Source organism: Ipomoea nil, unplaced genomic scaffold, assembly GCF_001879475.1.
Source record: "Ipomoea nil cultivar Tokyo-kokei standard unplaced genomic scaffold, Asagao_1.1 scaffold0805, whole genome shotgun sequence".
In the NCBI taxonomy this organism is placed as follows: Eukaryota; Viridiplantae; Streptophyta; class Magnoliopsida; order Solanales; family Convolvulaceae; genus Ipomoea; species Ipomoea nil.
The window spans coordinates 3,233,007-3,247,089 of record NW_017617233.1 but is presented as its reverse complement, the minus strand read 5'-3'; the positions used below and the strand labels follow the sequence as shown (position 1 = coordinate 3,247,089).

At 36.3% G+C, this 14,083-nt stretch overlaps 2 protein-coding genes across 6 annotated transcripts; both read right to left on the bottom strand.

The window, feature by feature from the left end:
* Positions 1-2,962: 2,962 nt before the first annotated feature.
* LOC109177524 (microtubule-associated protein RP/EB family member 1C) lies at positions 2,963-5,296 on the bottom strand. 5 transcript variants are annotated; one of them, XR_002053600.1, is made up of 7 exons: positions 5,034-5,210; positions 4,786-4,941; positions 4,461-4,567; positions 3,702-3,948; positions 3,503-3,616; positions 3,054-3,403; positions 2,963-3,002 (listed from the first exon to the last, which is right to left on the bottom strand). XR_002053600.1 is itself a non-coding variant. In XM_019326897.1 (7 exons), exons 1-7 carry the CDS (start codon positions 5,139-5,141, stop codon positions 3,122-3,124), a joined length of 978 nt encoding a protein of 325 aa, XP_019182442.1. In that variant the 5' UTR covers positions 5,142-5,296; the 3' UTR covers positions 2,965-3,121. The 5 variants fall into 5 exon arrangements, 3 of the variants coding, with proteins under 3 accessions (XP_019182442.1, XP_019182440.1, XP_019182441.1); XM_019326897.1 differs by having other exon boundaries at positions 2,965-3,403; positions 5,034-5,043; positions 5,080-5,296; XR_002053599.1 differs by having other exon boundaries at positions 2,991-3,007; positions 3,053-3,403.
* A 1,349-nt stretch (positions 5,297-6,645) lies between these two features.
* LOC109177917 (probable cadmium/zinc-transporting ATPase HMA1, chloroplastic) lies at positions 6,646-13,701 on the bottom strand. The gene is made up of 13 exons (XM_019327412.1): positions 13,050-13,701; positions 12,598-12,748; positions 12,326-12,510; positions 12,013-12,159; positions 11,202-11,397; positions 10,701-10,813; positions 9,974-10,212; positions 9,262-9,367; positions 8,513-8,680; positions 7,890-8,106; positions 7,555-7,739; positions 7,388-7,474; positions 6,646-7,214 (listed from the first exon to the last, which is right to left on the bottom strand). The coding sequence occupies exons 1-13, from the start codon at positions 13,548-13,550 to the stop codon at positions 7,038-7,040; spliced, it is 2,472 nt and encodes an 823-aa protein (XP_019182957.1). The 5' UTR covers positions 13,551-13,701; the 3' UTR covers positions 6,646-7,037.
* Between the last annotated feature and the right edge of the window lie 382 nt (positions 13,702-14,083).

Here is a 14,083-nt window from a genome sequence, read left to right as displayed (position 1 = left end):
TATAAATACCCTCAACCATCAAAGATAATGAAAAGCAATTCACATTGTCTAAAAATATTTGTGATTTTTTTTTTGAAATTTTTTAAAATAGTAAAAATAAAACATCTATCATTTACTTGCACACATCATTTCCCCATCCCATTCCATTATGCAGATTCCTTGGGTTTCCAATAGGACACCTTCGGAGTGTGTTGGAACTAGTTTGCCAGTCTCTTGTAAGACTGCTTTGTCCTTCAACAACTTCTTCAAAGGTTCCCAACTCTTCTTGCACTTGTTTTGGTTGCTTTTAATTCTCTTTATATATATATATATATATATATATATATATATATATATATATATATATATAAATTTTAATAGCACATCATTCTTGAATTATAAAAGATAATAGTAGCTGATGGTTTTTTTATTAGGACCGGGTCCACCCAAAATAGTACGTACAAAAAATAACTATGCTACTCAAACCCAGGTGGCTGGGTTGAGAGTATAGACCAGAGACCACTAGATCGTAGTATCTGTCTTGTCCTTCTTGCCCCTTGTTAAGAATCCAAACCCCCTATTTACAGCGTACTCCCTCTGTCCCGTCTACGTGTCCCACGTAACACCGCTATGCCCGCCACTTCCCGCGTCCGTCGGAGCACGTATGCCTGAGAACTGCGTCGAGGCGTCGTGCCACCCTGCATGCGGCTACCCCGTGCGGCCTCATGGTACCGCGTGCTGCCCCTCGCGCGAGGGCACTGGCAGTCGCATACTGTCGCCCCCGCGCGATGGGGGCTGGGTGTGCCGTCGCCGGCCACCCTTCCGGCGGCACCCCACACCATCGGCCTGCTCCCCGTTCGATTCATCCCCGACCCAATAATGTCGGCCTACTAAGTCTTTAATTAGCACATCCCCAATATCCCCATCAATAGCTTTCATTCCTTATATTGTCACCCATTTCCTATCTCGATTGTCTATAAAGCAGATTTTTTGTCATCTCTTACTTTATGTTTTATAAAATAATTTATGTGACATTTTAAGGATTTTGTCAAACATTGCGTGAAAGCACCTCAGATTATGATAACGTACATTGAAGGGTTAAAGCTAGACTTATATTAGTTGTGTTATTAGGCCATAATTTAAAGACCAAAAACACCATTTCCTCCTAAAACTAATTAAACTTAAAAAAAAAAAAAAAAAAATCTCTGAAGATGCAATTAAGTCGGAGAAGTCATCATCCTCTTTGGTCAAATGGTGTTGCAATGATGATATTAATGTCTACACTTGTTTATCTTTCCATTCTTCTATTTCAGGCTGTAGACTGTAGTCCATAAATGAGGAATTCAATATTCCACCAACCAATCAACTCATCATATGTAGAAATTAAAAACATTAAAATGTTGTTAACATTAGCATTGATCATACCCGATACTATCATATATATCTTATATATAATACATGATAAGATTAAATGCTATTGTTAATAATATTTAATATCCTCATGTATGCCATACATAATGACACTAAGTACTTGTATTGATCAACATCATAAAAGTTTTCCGATATAATGAGTACATATACCTATTGACAGCATAAAAGTTTTGCCATCATCGATGATGCAAGAGGGCATGGCAGGTTGTGGCATTGATCCATTGATCTCAGGGGTGTGAAATTGCCAAATAATAAGGGAATAAATGTCTTCACACAACAATGACAACATTAATGGTGTCTGCCTGGTTTTTGCTGGAGAGGGTTCATGCCATATTGGTAATAATCACACAAAATAAACGTCACCCAAGAAGATTGTCAGGCACACCCTTGAATACTCTAAAAAATGGACACCAATTGAGACTATGATTTCAAATTAATCTCTCATGGTTTGAGCTGATCGATTATGAAAAGCCTAAAGTTGAAAGTAATGGCATTGCACCCATATGGCCTAAAGTCGAAAGTAATGGCACTGCACCCATATGGCCATACATATATTGCGTCCACCAATCCAAACTCTCCCTAGGCTTTAGGCTTTAGGATCTGCGTTTTAGATTTTAGGCTGATTTACCTCCTTATTATCCTTTGTTGAGATCAGGATTTACTCAACATGCACTCTCTGACGACAAATTCATATGTGACTTGTTACAAAGGTTTTTATCGAAAGATTAATGTTTCTCAAAAACCACAAAATCGAATCACGAAAATTACATGTTATTTCAAATATTCAAGTAAAAAACTCTTAATATTCATTAGTCACATTAGGGTTGAGCATTCTATGAAAACAACTAAATAAGCATGGAAGATCAAAACTTATAATACCATTATTTACATCATATCATATCTCTATGTGTTTGAATTAGAATTTAGAAATAACCTCCTTGGCGGAGTCGAGGGTGGATACGACGTTGGCGGCGGCGTTTGTGAGGAGAGCGCCGCTGGTTTTCTTGCTCACCGGCTGATGAATAACCTCCACCGCCGGCCTGTGTTCTTGCGCTTGCCCTGCACTTGACTGGTAATCTACCGTCTCCACCTTCCTCTCCATTTGAGCTTCTGCGTTCATTTCCTGACAATTCATTAAAATGAACAAATGAATGAATATTATATGTATCTGCTAATCTCTCCTGGGTTAGTTTACCTTGTTGGATACAGATGTATTCATGGTGGTATGTAGGTAGTTTTTGGTGAAAGGTCATGACAATATATATCAGATTTTATAATTCTTACATGTGGTTTTTCCGATGTTTTTGGGAACTGGAACAACTGGAACTGCTCATTTCCGATCTTCTCGAACGTCTCTGGCTCTCCTATAAATTGTTTCTACCAAATTTTGCCCACTATTATTTGAAATATATATATATATATATATATATATATATATATATATATATATATTTTTTTTTTTGAATGCTACTGACTCTATTACAAAATATATATAATCAATACGCTTAACATTATCGAAAAATACTCCGTAATAAAGAGTCTAGTGCCACTTCATAATAGGAAATTGTACACTATTCATAAAATTTTGTAGTCTATACTGTTCACCCCCAGGGTGCAACATTGGTAAAGTATTCCCCAGCACAATAAAAAATAACAAAAGGAAGTTGCAGAATCTATATATCATTCATGAATTGAAACAAGTAGAAGATGATCAGTAAGTCACGAGGGGTGATCCGCTGCAATGGACATCGGAAGCATCAGCGAACTTTTGCCTGGGAGACAAGGTGATGCTGGCAGCAACATCAACATCGGAATTGATGATAATTTTTCGCTTCTGATTCTCAACTTTCTGCTTGTTGTCTGGTTCTTCTTCAGGTATGTTGTCATCTGCTGGCTCCACTTGCTGTTGCTGAGAGATCATGGCTTGAGCTTCTACAACGATTGATTCATCGCTGTCTGTAGCATATAATATTCTTTTAATCGCTTCAACGACCTGCAGCACAAGACACCAATGGAAAATTCATATTCAATCCTTGTAAATTTCTATGCTTTCTGTAAACAGATAGTGTGAATTAAGGGAGGAATAGATTACTGGTAGATTTTCAATCTCAGGGCACTGGCAAACAATTTCAATATCCCTCAGCTTTGCAAAGTAGAAGTCTCTCTCCTTCTCAAGACTATCTATAGATAATTTCAACTCTGTGATCTGCATATTATAAAAAACATTTCAATATTATTATGGAATATTATTACTTGTATAAAAGATTAATCACAAACTTGTTGAAGTCTACCTGTTTTACATGTGCAGCCTTTTCTGTTTCAGAGTAGACAGGGCGGCCTCCGCTTGAAGAAGGTCTAGAGGTCTTTCCAGAAGGATTTGTGGCACAGCTTGTATTGGTTACATCATTCCTGCGACCATTGTGAGGGGCATGCTTGGTGGAAGCTGCTGCAGTCTTGGCAGAAGGTTGCGGTGCAGCAGATTTCTTGTTCGCTTCTCTTCCACCCTTGCAGGCCTCTCTTCTCTCCAGAGCATTGTAACTGTCACATTGAAGTTTGGGAAACAAACAACAGAAACTTGATGAATAAGTGCATTGATGCAACCAAACTTCTGAAGGCAAAACACAATTGTGTACACTTAAACCTTGCACCAGTGGTGAACAACTAGCAAAACTAGCAATGGCATACAAAATGGTTGTTAAAAAACATAAAGAGGGATTGAAGAATAAGCTATTTTGTTCAAACTAGCTTACTAGCATCAACAAGCTGCCTTTGCAAGTCTATAACATACAGGCTACAATCTTTAACTAAAAGACTAATCAAGCCACCTGATACACCAATCCGAGATAATTAAAAAAAAAATTGTTTATATATCGCATATGTTAACCCATATCCATGTCAGGATTTTCCAAAATCAAACCAAATGATTGAAGCAGATAGAGACAAGAAAATCCAATTCACCCAGGATATGATATACACACAAGCAGTCTAACTGATTCCTAGACTAATCATTGAATCAAATCACAAAAGAAATATCAAATGTGAGAAATTACCCGTGTGTAGCGCCTCCACTGACAGAGTCACAATAGCGCTTCATCCACTGCATGAACTCCAGGTTATCCAGAGGCCTTCCTTTCACCAGTTTGGTCACTTCAATGTGCTGATAACATAATATCAAATCAAATATATATCCAATAAACGCTAGAAACTGTGTATGAAAGAAATTTCAAAAGAGGAGGAAAAAGAGCAAATCAATTTCCTATCCTAATTCAACTACCTGTCATTTCCATTTTCCTACCAGGATATAATTAAAGGCTAGACAGTAAAACTAAAAATATATACTGGTAAAGGTTATTGATAAAGAAGGATCAAAGAAACCTTGGTGATTTTGAGTTTGTTGAAGATATCTTGAAGGACCTTGTAGTTCTGGATCATCTCGTACTCGTTCTTGGCATCGAAATTGACCTTGTGCATCGGCACCATCCCTGGATGAGCGGCATCCATAAGTTGGCAGTGAACTGCACCGGTACAAGCCTGCAACGATATAGAAATTCGAGAGATTATAATCTGAAATTTAGAGAAACCTGGAATCTGAATTCGCCGATTAGGAAGATCTAGGGTTATACCTCTTCGACTTTGGAGAGATTGAGATGGAGAGTGGAATTGATCCAGGAGAGGATCTCAGATCTCCCGATGAAGTAAGCAGAGTCCATCATTCCGATGTTCGACGCCATTTCTTTGCTGTGAATATCTTCTCTACGCCAGTCGAATGAGATGTGGCCTTGTGTGCTTGCCTCTGTGTTGTCTCCGCCGAGTTAGCGATAGACGACGATAGAGAGGGAGTTTGAAGTAGTAAGGGTGGAGCGGGATATCTAGCCGTTATATTTGAATTTTTATAAAACAGGGCGCGTCTGATTCTGGACTTCCCAGTTCCCACGCCTTTGTCATGTTCTTGGCTAATAAAAAATGAGCCACTCAAGTTACAGCTATAATAAAGGGATACAATATAATGATATGAAATGATGCTATTTTACCTTCCAATGTTCATTTATTGTAATTTTTATTTTACCTTCCAATGTTCATTTATTGTAATTTTGTTTTTTAATTTATTAGTTATTGTGAATTGATCAATCTCTCCCCACATTAAAAAGTAAATATGTTTATTAATTAAATAAAAAAATCCTTGAAGTTTATATATATAAAATAAAATAAACAATTAGGTCGCTGAATTTTAAAAAATTGTAATTAAACACATCAGCTTGTCATTTTTGTGCATCTAAACTTAATAAGTTATCATCTACCAGTAGTAACAGGTAATTTAGGGTTTTGATGTCGTTCTCCGCTTGCCGGTTGTCGATTGTCGAAACTCTAATTACCGGTGGATGATCGACTATTGAGTTAAAATGTACAAAAATGATAAGTTAATCTGTTTAATTGTAATTTTTTAAAAAAGTTTAAGGTCTAATAATTTTTTTTGTATAAAATTCAACCGTCTAGTTGACTCTTTAAAAAAAATATTAATTATATATGTCACGTAATAAGGTGAAGTAAAGATGAGAATGTAGAATCACTAATGATATGTAGTAATTTATCAATTTTCTCAAATCTCAATTGTCTTTTATTAGGATAATTCTTAATAAAAAAAATAAAATAAAAAGGGTATATCTTTACTGCATCAATTAGATTGTGAAAAGAAAAAAAAAAAAAAAAAGTGAAAAAAAAAAACCAAGAAAATTCTTTATCAACAAATATTGTGGCAAATGGGAATATTGTTTGGAATCTATCAACATCAATTTAGTTTAATCATCCCAAGGGTATATGAGAATACTCGTTGATGCTCAAATTAGAAGATTCTCACCTAACATATTAAGTAATAATATATCGCTAAAAAAAAAAAAAAAACTTGTATAAAATGTTATGATCATATATAAAATGGACACAACCACACATATGTCGCTAAATTTGAAAAATTATTGGCTAGAATTTTAGAATCAATCTAATAATTCTTCAAAGCTATCATGTTCAGTTTATGTATTAAAGAGCACGAATTAAATTATAAAAAAAGAAAAAAATTATCTAAGATATGTAACACATGTAATATTCTTTAATTAAAATATAATATTTTTTATAAATTTATTGAAAGTATTATATTTTAACATAAATGCATTATACACCTCACGTCTGTCTCACACCAAACTCATTCAACCATTAAAAAAAAAAATCAAGTTCAAACGTTAGTAGCTAAACCATTCGAGAATGAGGGATCGGTTCCTATAAAAATGAAAAACCAGTATATATCTTACATTTATTCACCGCTAAAGCTACAACTGAGAGACTAATTTAACTACTATAAAATAACTAAGAGATTAAAATAATTGTTTTCTCAATAATAAATGATAACAAATGCACTTATCACCGTTCATTTACAGTACTCATTCATTGTTTCCTTCCTGTTTCTGATGGTGGAATACCTACCGGCTACCTTTCATAGGAATAGGAATAGGAATGAGAATTCTACTCCAAAGTTGGCTACTAACCAGTTAATTCAGCATATACCCAAGAGCTTTAACTCTTCATATTTCATACACTTATCCTGAGCATCTGTGAGTTGTTGATCAACGAGATGGAAATCACGGAGTAGTTTGAATGGTACCTTGGATGATCTCATGCCTTCTGAATACCATAATTACATGTCTCAATCTGTTAATCAATTGCGAGATATCGTCTTTCCAGGACCACATAGGGTCGTTAAGGGCGCGGATGGAATTCAAACATACAACAAGTGTTCCACCTTCGTGTAAAAGCACCTGCCATGATAACCACACGGGAAGATAATGACATGATGTTTGCTCGAAAGGAAGAACCAGATGGCACTTGCTGAAGTCAACTTATGAAGAAATGATAGGAATTATATGCAGTTGAATCCCAGTAACAAGAATAGGTAACTTATAACAGAGAAAATAATTGAAAAGAGTCGCACCGTTAACCACAGGGGGAGAAATCCCAATACTGATGTAAGAGAGGCGAAGGCAATGCTAGACAATGCAAGGGCCACATTTTGCTTAATCTGAAAGTAGAGGTGCATCAGTACAAATTGAAAACAGAAATGCAACAAGAGTCTCACTAACCAAAAGGAAGAAAGGATACCAGGGACGTTGTTTGCCGTGATTTGGCCACACAGAATGGAACGCCTGAAATATTGTCTTGCAACAACAACACATCTGCAACAGCTATAGCAGATGCACTGGCACGTTCAGCTAGTACGATGCCTACAGTGGCAGCAGCAAGGGCAGGGGCATCATTGATGCCATCACCTACCATTATAAGCCCACCTGTAGGAAAGGTACAAATATTCTGCTTCAAATACTCCGTGCATTGAGAAGGTATAAATTATTGGGTGTCAAATATTCTTAAGTGCATTTGAAATTAGGGATTTAATATATAGCAAATTAGTTTCAAGCTTAGATGAGATGGAAAATCACCTTTATCTCTGGAAATGCTTGTCACGTGATATAGCTTATCTTCCGGTTTGAGGCTGCAGTGAACTTCTTTGATGCCCACAGCCTTTGCAACTCTCCATGCACTTGCTTCATGGTCACCAGTTAACATCATTACATGAAGTTTTCCTTGTTCACGTAATGTGTGTATGACATCAGAAACCCCGGGTCGAGGCTTATCTTCAAAGTGAAAAAGAGTCACCTATATAGAAAATTTGAATTTAGCTTCAGAAATCTCTGTGCAAGCCAAAGGTTCAGGGTGAAGGTCAATAGTAAGAGCATGCAAAACAATTTATATGAATACAATAATCAGGAAAGAACTTAGACATATAAGGGGTTCACTGCAGATTCATCAAACTTACCAACAATGATGGACAGTTGGACACTAATTGACCAATTGACTTCCAAGTACAAAAACTAGTTGTCCAATTCACGGTTTGACCTCTTTATATGAATAAAATAATCAGAAGAGAAATGACATGGTTAAGACATTTTAACCAAACTTATCGATAATGATGGGGGCATGGTTGATCAATTTATTTCCATGTACAAAAACTAGTTACAACAGCAATACATAGCATTCTTATCTATAAAGGAAAAGTCATCACCTTGTTATTGTTAACAGAAAGTGCAGCACGAACAAAATCTCCTCCATATATAGAAGTCCTTACAGCCTCCTTAATCTTTGTTGATTCATCTTCAGACTGATAAAGTGAAGCAATATATTCAACAGAACCAAGTGAGGCTTTAAATGGTATGCTGCCTCCAGTTCCTGCCTATTAACCAAAAAAAAAAAAAAAAAGTTAATTCAAATGCCTTCCAGTGGAAAAAAAATGGATCTTGCAGAACTAATACCAACACAATTAACTTTACCATGTATTCAAAGCACATACAACAGTATCTAAAATTAGTATTCGTTGCAATTTTGATGAGAAAAGAATAGTGAAGATCTGCAGTGAATGGACAACTATATCCAGACATGCATTGTAAAACCAAATGCATTCATGCCCAAAGATATATGAGTATATAATTTATGTAGACAAGGACATATGTAAGGGACAAAGAAATTATTGGAGTAGGCATATAGGAATGCAGTTGATGGAACCACAACAGCAAGATAGAAGCCACAGAAAGAAGACCAAATTTCATGCTTCTGAATTATCAATTCCACTATACATGGTTACAAGGAAAAGATGAATTTTGGAGCCTTCTAGGAATAGCAGAGTGCCTGGGTCCATTTCTGAGAATTTTACTCAACAATTTCCAACTCATTTAAGTAACTTTCTTTTTCTCACAATAATAGTAATTTAGTTGTGACAAATGAAAATTTAAATAATGTGCTACTATAATGCAATACCTCCATGCTAGATAACGTTGCAAAGACACCTCTCCCGGGCAGATTTTCGAAACTTTCAACAGCAAGTGAAGGGAGATCTTTCCCTGCACTATGATCTATAACAGCTCTGCATAAATAATGAACAGAATGGGTAATGAAAAGGTTCAAGCATTTGTAGCATTCGACTTCCTATATATGATTCTGTATGCACGTCATGGAGTCCAATCTTACAACAAGAGATTTAATATCCAGTACTAAAAGCATAAATTCAGCAATCATATTATCATATGGAATGAGTCCCTTTCATTTGAGAAAATGGCAAAAAAATTGGTATTCTTCCTCACATGCAAGGCTCACTAGATATCGATAGTAAGGGCAAAAAAATAACAATCCAACAATATCTACAGTCAAAGGCAAGATGCGTAAACAATGTTCAACTTTATGAAAATTGATTCTTAAATCTTAACATGGAAGATTCTTATTTTACTCTAGACTAGATAATGTGGATGTTCTATTTTTTTTTTAGAGTATCAAAAGTCCCAAAAGATTTTTTTTTTTTTTTTTTTTTTTTAAAGAAGAAGAAGAAGAAGAAGAAGAAGAAGAAGAAAGAATAGAGCTATATAGAATAATATCCTGGACTAGGAGGTCTTAGGAACTAAAGGGTTTTCTGTCCATTTGAAAACAGCAATTTAGCAGTAAAGGGCACCAAACATAATGCCATTTAATAAACAACCTTCCAATTGGGTGAGTAGTACCCTTCTCCATAGCAGCGGCAACTGCAAGGGCTTCTGTCTCACAAGTGGGTTTACAACAACAAGCAAATTGTCTCTCCTGACTGCTCATGTGGCCATGGATTGGTTCAATTGCTTTGCACATAAAATCCCCAGTTGTCAAAGTACCGGTTTTATCAAATGCAATACTGTGGCAAGAAGCTAGAGCATCAAGAACTTGCCCACCTTTAAGTAATATTCCCTACGAACAAAATGCACTAAAGCTATGAATAATACGATTCCACAAATGGTACCAGGGCATGAGTTGTTCTGCTCCAAGCTCAGCCAATACTCTAATTAGTCAAATTTCTGACTTATTGTTAAATGTTTTTCCTCTGTAATGCAGTATGTGTAGGTTTAAGCAGAGAATTCAAGAGACAAGCAATTCATAATTTTCATTCATCAAGCCAGAACTCATACAAGAAACATAACAGATTGGTCTTAACCAAACTTTAATTCAAATTCAAAGTAATAGCCCTCGATCAGCTGCACAATATTGCAACGTGAGGTGTACCTTCAACAGTATTACACAGGTTCTCTGTTGGTGCTGTAGGCATATGCCTCCTTAGGCAGAGAAACTAAACTAGACTTGATAGCTTACATAATACATCAAAATACAGCCACTTGAGAGCTATAAGATGAGTCTGTAAAATTAAAAATTAAAAATTAATAATAAATTAAAAGAAATACCTTTCTAGCACAAGCACTGATAGCTGTCGCATACGCCAATGGAGCCACAGCTAATGCACACGGTGATGCAGCTACCATGAGTCCCAGTGCTCTATAAATTGATCCTCTGCAAGCTACATGAAAAAAAAAAAAAAAAAAAAAAAAAAAAAACAGGCTTCAAAGAATAATAGGGCTGAAAAAGAATACATACATTAAAGTTGCATATGTATTATTTTTCATCTGGAGTAGGCAAGCAATGAAGTACTTGACCTCACATATAAGCAAAAGCCTACCCCCACACTTCAAACCATGGATGAAGGGAGATCACCAACAATGAAATGGTACATTCAAACACACACCAAGCATACATATTATTACTTCTTTTTAACACAAGTCAGAGTTGTCCCCAGGACATGATACGGACCATACAACAGAGAGCAGTTGGACTAAATTATAACACAATCAGGAAAAAACAAAAAAACAAAAAACAATATGGCTCTAACAGGAAAGCCTTTGAATTACCTGAGGTACTAAAGAAGGGCCACCTGAAAAGAAAAGGTCCAATCACAGCAACTGAAATGGACAGAAGTACCACAACCTTGCTATACTGCTCCCCAAATTTATCCAGCCATCTTTGAAGCTTTGGTTTACTTAGCTGAGCTTCTTCAGTCAACTGCACAATCCGGCTCAGTGTTGACTCTTTCCATGTCTTCTTGGCCTAAATTGCAGTTTGAATAAGAAAGATCAATACATTGATTGCCAACAATGGATGCTATCTCTATTCCTCCTTCCAAAGTACAGAATAAAATAAAAAGCAATTTCTTTACAAGATTAGAAGTCTCTAAGGTAAAGCATGTAATTAATTACATACAACATCGTAGACACAGGAACTGCATCCCACTCCATCCCATTTTATTTGTATAGTTCATAAAACAAGAGTTGACTCTGACTTGTTTTGTACTCAAATAATTAAATATCTGAAATATGTAAATAAAATATACATATTTAGAAACTATAATAAAAATTCCACCAAACACGAAATGACAAATTTAAAAATTGTAAGAGAATATCAAATGAAGAAAGGGGATCAAATAAATTGGTTGATCCTAAATTGTAAACAGGACAAAGCAAGTAGAACGCTTGATGGGGAAAATACATCACACTTGGAGAGAAAGAAGCAAGTAGGGAATTTTTAAAGGAAGCATTTTTAAAGGAAGCAACAAGACAACAAATCCTATCTTCAAATCCTATGGGTCACTAAATTCCTTATTCTTTGTTTTACAGAAAAACAGAAATCTCAAATGAATGTTGTGCACAAGGTAAAGGAGCATACCTTCACTATCAACATACCATCCAGGTTCCTTGCACCCCCAGGCATGCTATCCCCAACATTCTTCTCTAAAGGTTTAACCTCTCCAGTCAAATGCTCAACTGTGATTGTTGAGCTACCTTTAAAAACTTCACAATCCACAGGCACAGACTGATGAAAGCAACAGTAAAACCTAGGATTATAATCATTTTAAACTCACAAAACACCACACAGTGAATCATCATAAGTAGAATAATCTAGTAACTATGTACACCATAGATATACTAAAACACACACTCAAATACAATTCAATAAAAGCTAAGTGTAATGCACAGACCTCACCAGCTTTGACCAATATAAACGAACCAACTTTCAAGTCACTAACAGGGACCTCGTGATATGTCAAGTTGGAGAAACTAGGTAGGCTTCCATTATTTACATCAAGCAAAAGAGCAAATTCCGGATGATTTTCTTTCAATTCGTTTACGTCAACTTTGGAGCGACTTGTGAAGTACTCTTCAGCTGTGTGGTTAAAAATTTATTAGACAACGAATTCAAACATCTCTAGTGGAGAGCCACAGGCAAGTAAGCAAGTAAGAGTATGCATACCTATATGAGACAAATTAAACATTGCCAAAAGCAAGCCACCTTCCAATGGATTCCCCATGAAAACTGAAGCAAAGGCTGCAAGAGCCATTAGCACATGGATATTAATCTTTCCACCAGCAATATCGGTAAGGGCATCAAGTGAAGCTGAAATCTGGCATGGAGCATGACATACAAATTCAGAAAATAACCGAACTTACACAATAATCAATAGCAAATGAATTGCACAAGAAAATCCAATAATGAGTTCCCATGAAAGCATAACATTCAAACTTTTCACTAATGTATTCGCCACATATGTGACAGGACATCGTTAATAATGATCGGAATAGAATCAATTGCATCCGAGATTCTACATTTGAAACTACTTATGGAAAACATAATCACTCGTTTTAAACAAAAATTCGAACAACACCTAATGAATTTAGACTATATGAAGGGAAAATTATAAATACCCCAACGAGAGGGAAGGCAATGGCTGCGAAGGCACGCTGGAGAGGGTTCACCGCCGGTTTAGGGAGCACGTAAGGGCAAGCCGCAGCAGCAACAAACAAAGCCGCGGAGCAACAACAGAGCTCCAAATTCTCCCGCAAAAAATTGGCCAGTTGACTCCACCTGATCATGTCCGCAAAGTTCAGAAGAACCTCCTGGGGTTTTGTTAGCTGCGCATTACACTCACCGGCACCATGGTGATGGTGATGGTGGTGGTGGTGGTGGTGATCATGACGATGCCCATTATGCTGGTGTTTATGGTGGTCGTGGTGGTCGTGGCGGTGGTTGTGGGCGGAGCAGGAGGTGATGTAACGGCGGAAATGGGGCACTGGAGGGGTTAAAATCGAAAAAGTGGGATAGTGTACGGGAGAGAGGTGAAGAGTCGGGTGTAATCTGGATCGCATCCGGGTTCGGATTTTGTAAACGGATAAATTAAAGCCGGAGAAGATGGCTTGAGCCTCCATTGCAGACAGAAATTATGAGCAGAAATTAGAACGTTTTATTATTTGAGGAAGAAGACTTAATAAGTGTGTGCAACAACCCGCTGCCATTGGTGTGGTTGGTTGGTGTGGACATAGTTGTACCATCCGCTCCACATCGTGTGCTCACTACTTAGACTCCACATCACAATTAGAATGATTAAATTTATACACCTCCGTTCCATTTTATATGTCAAGTTCAATTAAGAAGATTTAACTTGAGTTATTTACAATTTAATTTTTTATAAGATTAAGTTTAGAATTAATATGTACTCTATAGTATTTGGCTCTGTTTGGCAAATCTAGCTGAAAAGCTATAAGCTAGGAGCTGATCCTAGCTTATAGCTGAAAAGGAGCTTAAAGCTGAAAAGTTATAAGCTCGGAGCTAAAAATTGAAGAGCTGTTAAGCTAGCTGATTGAAAGTGTTTGGTAAAATTAATTTTTTGATAAGTCGATAAATGTAAAAATACTAAAAATGACATCTTCATAAAATTTAAATTAGTTTGTTTACATATTAA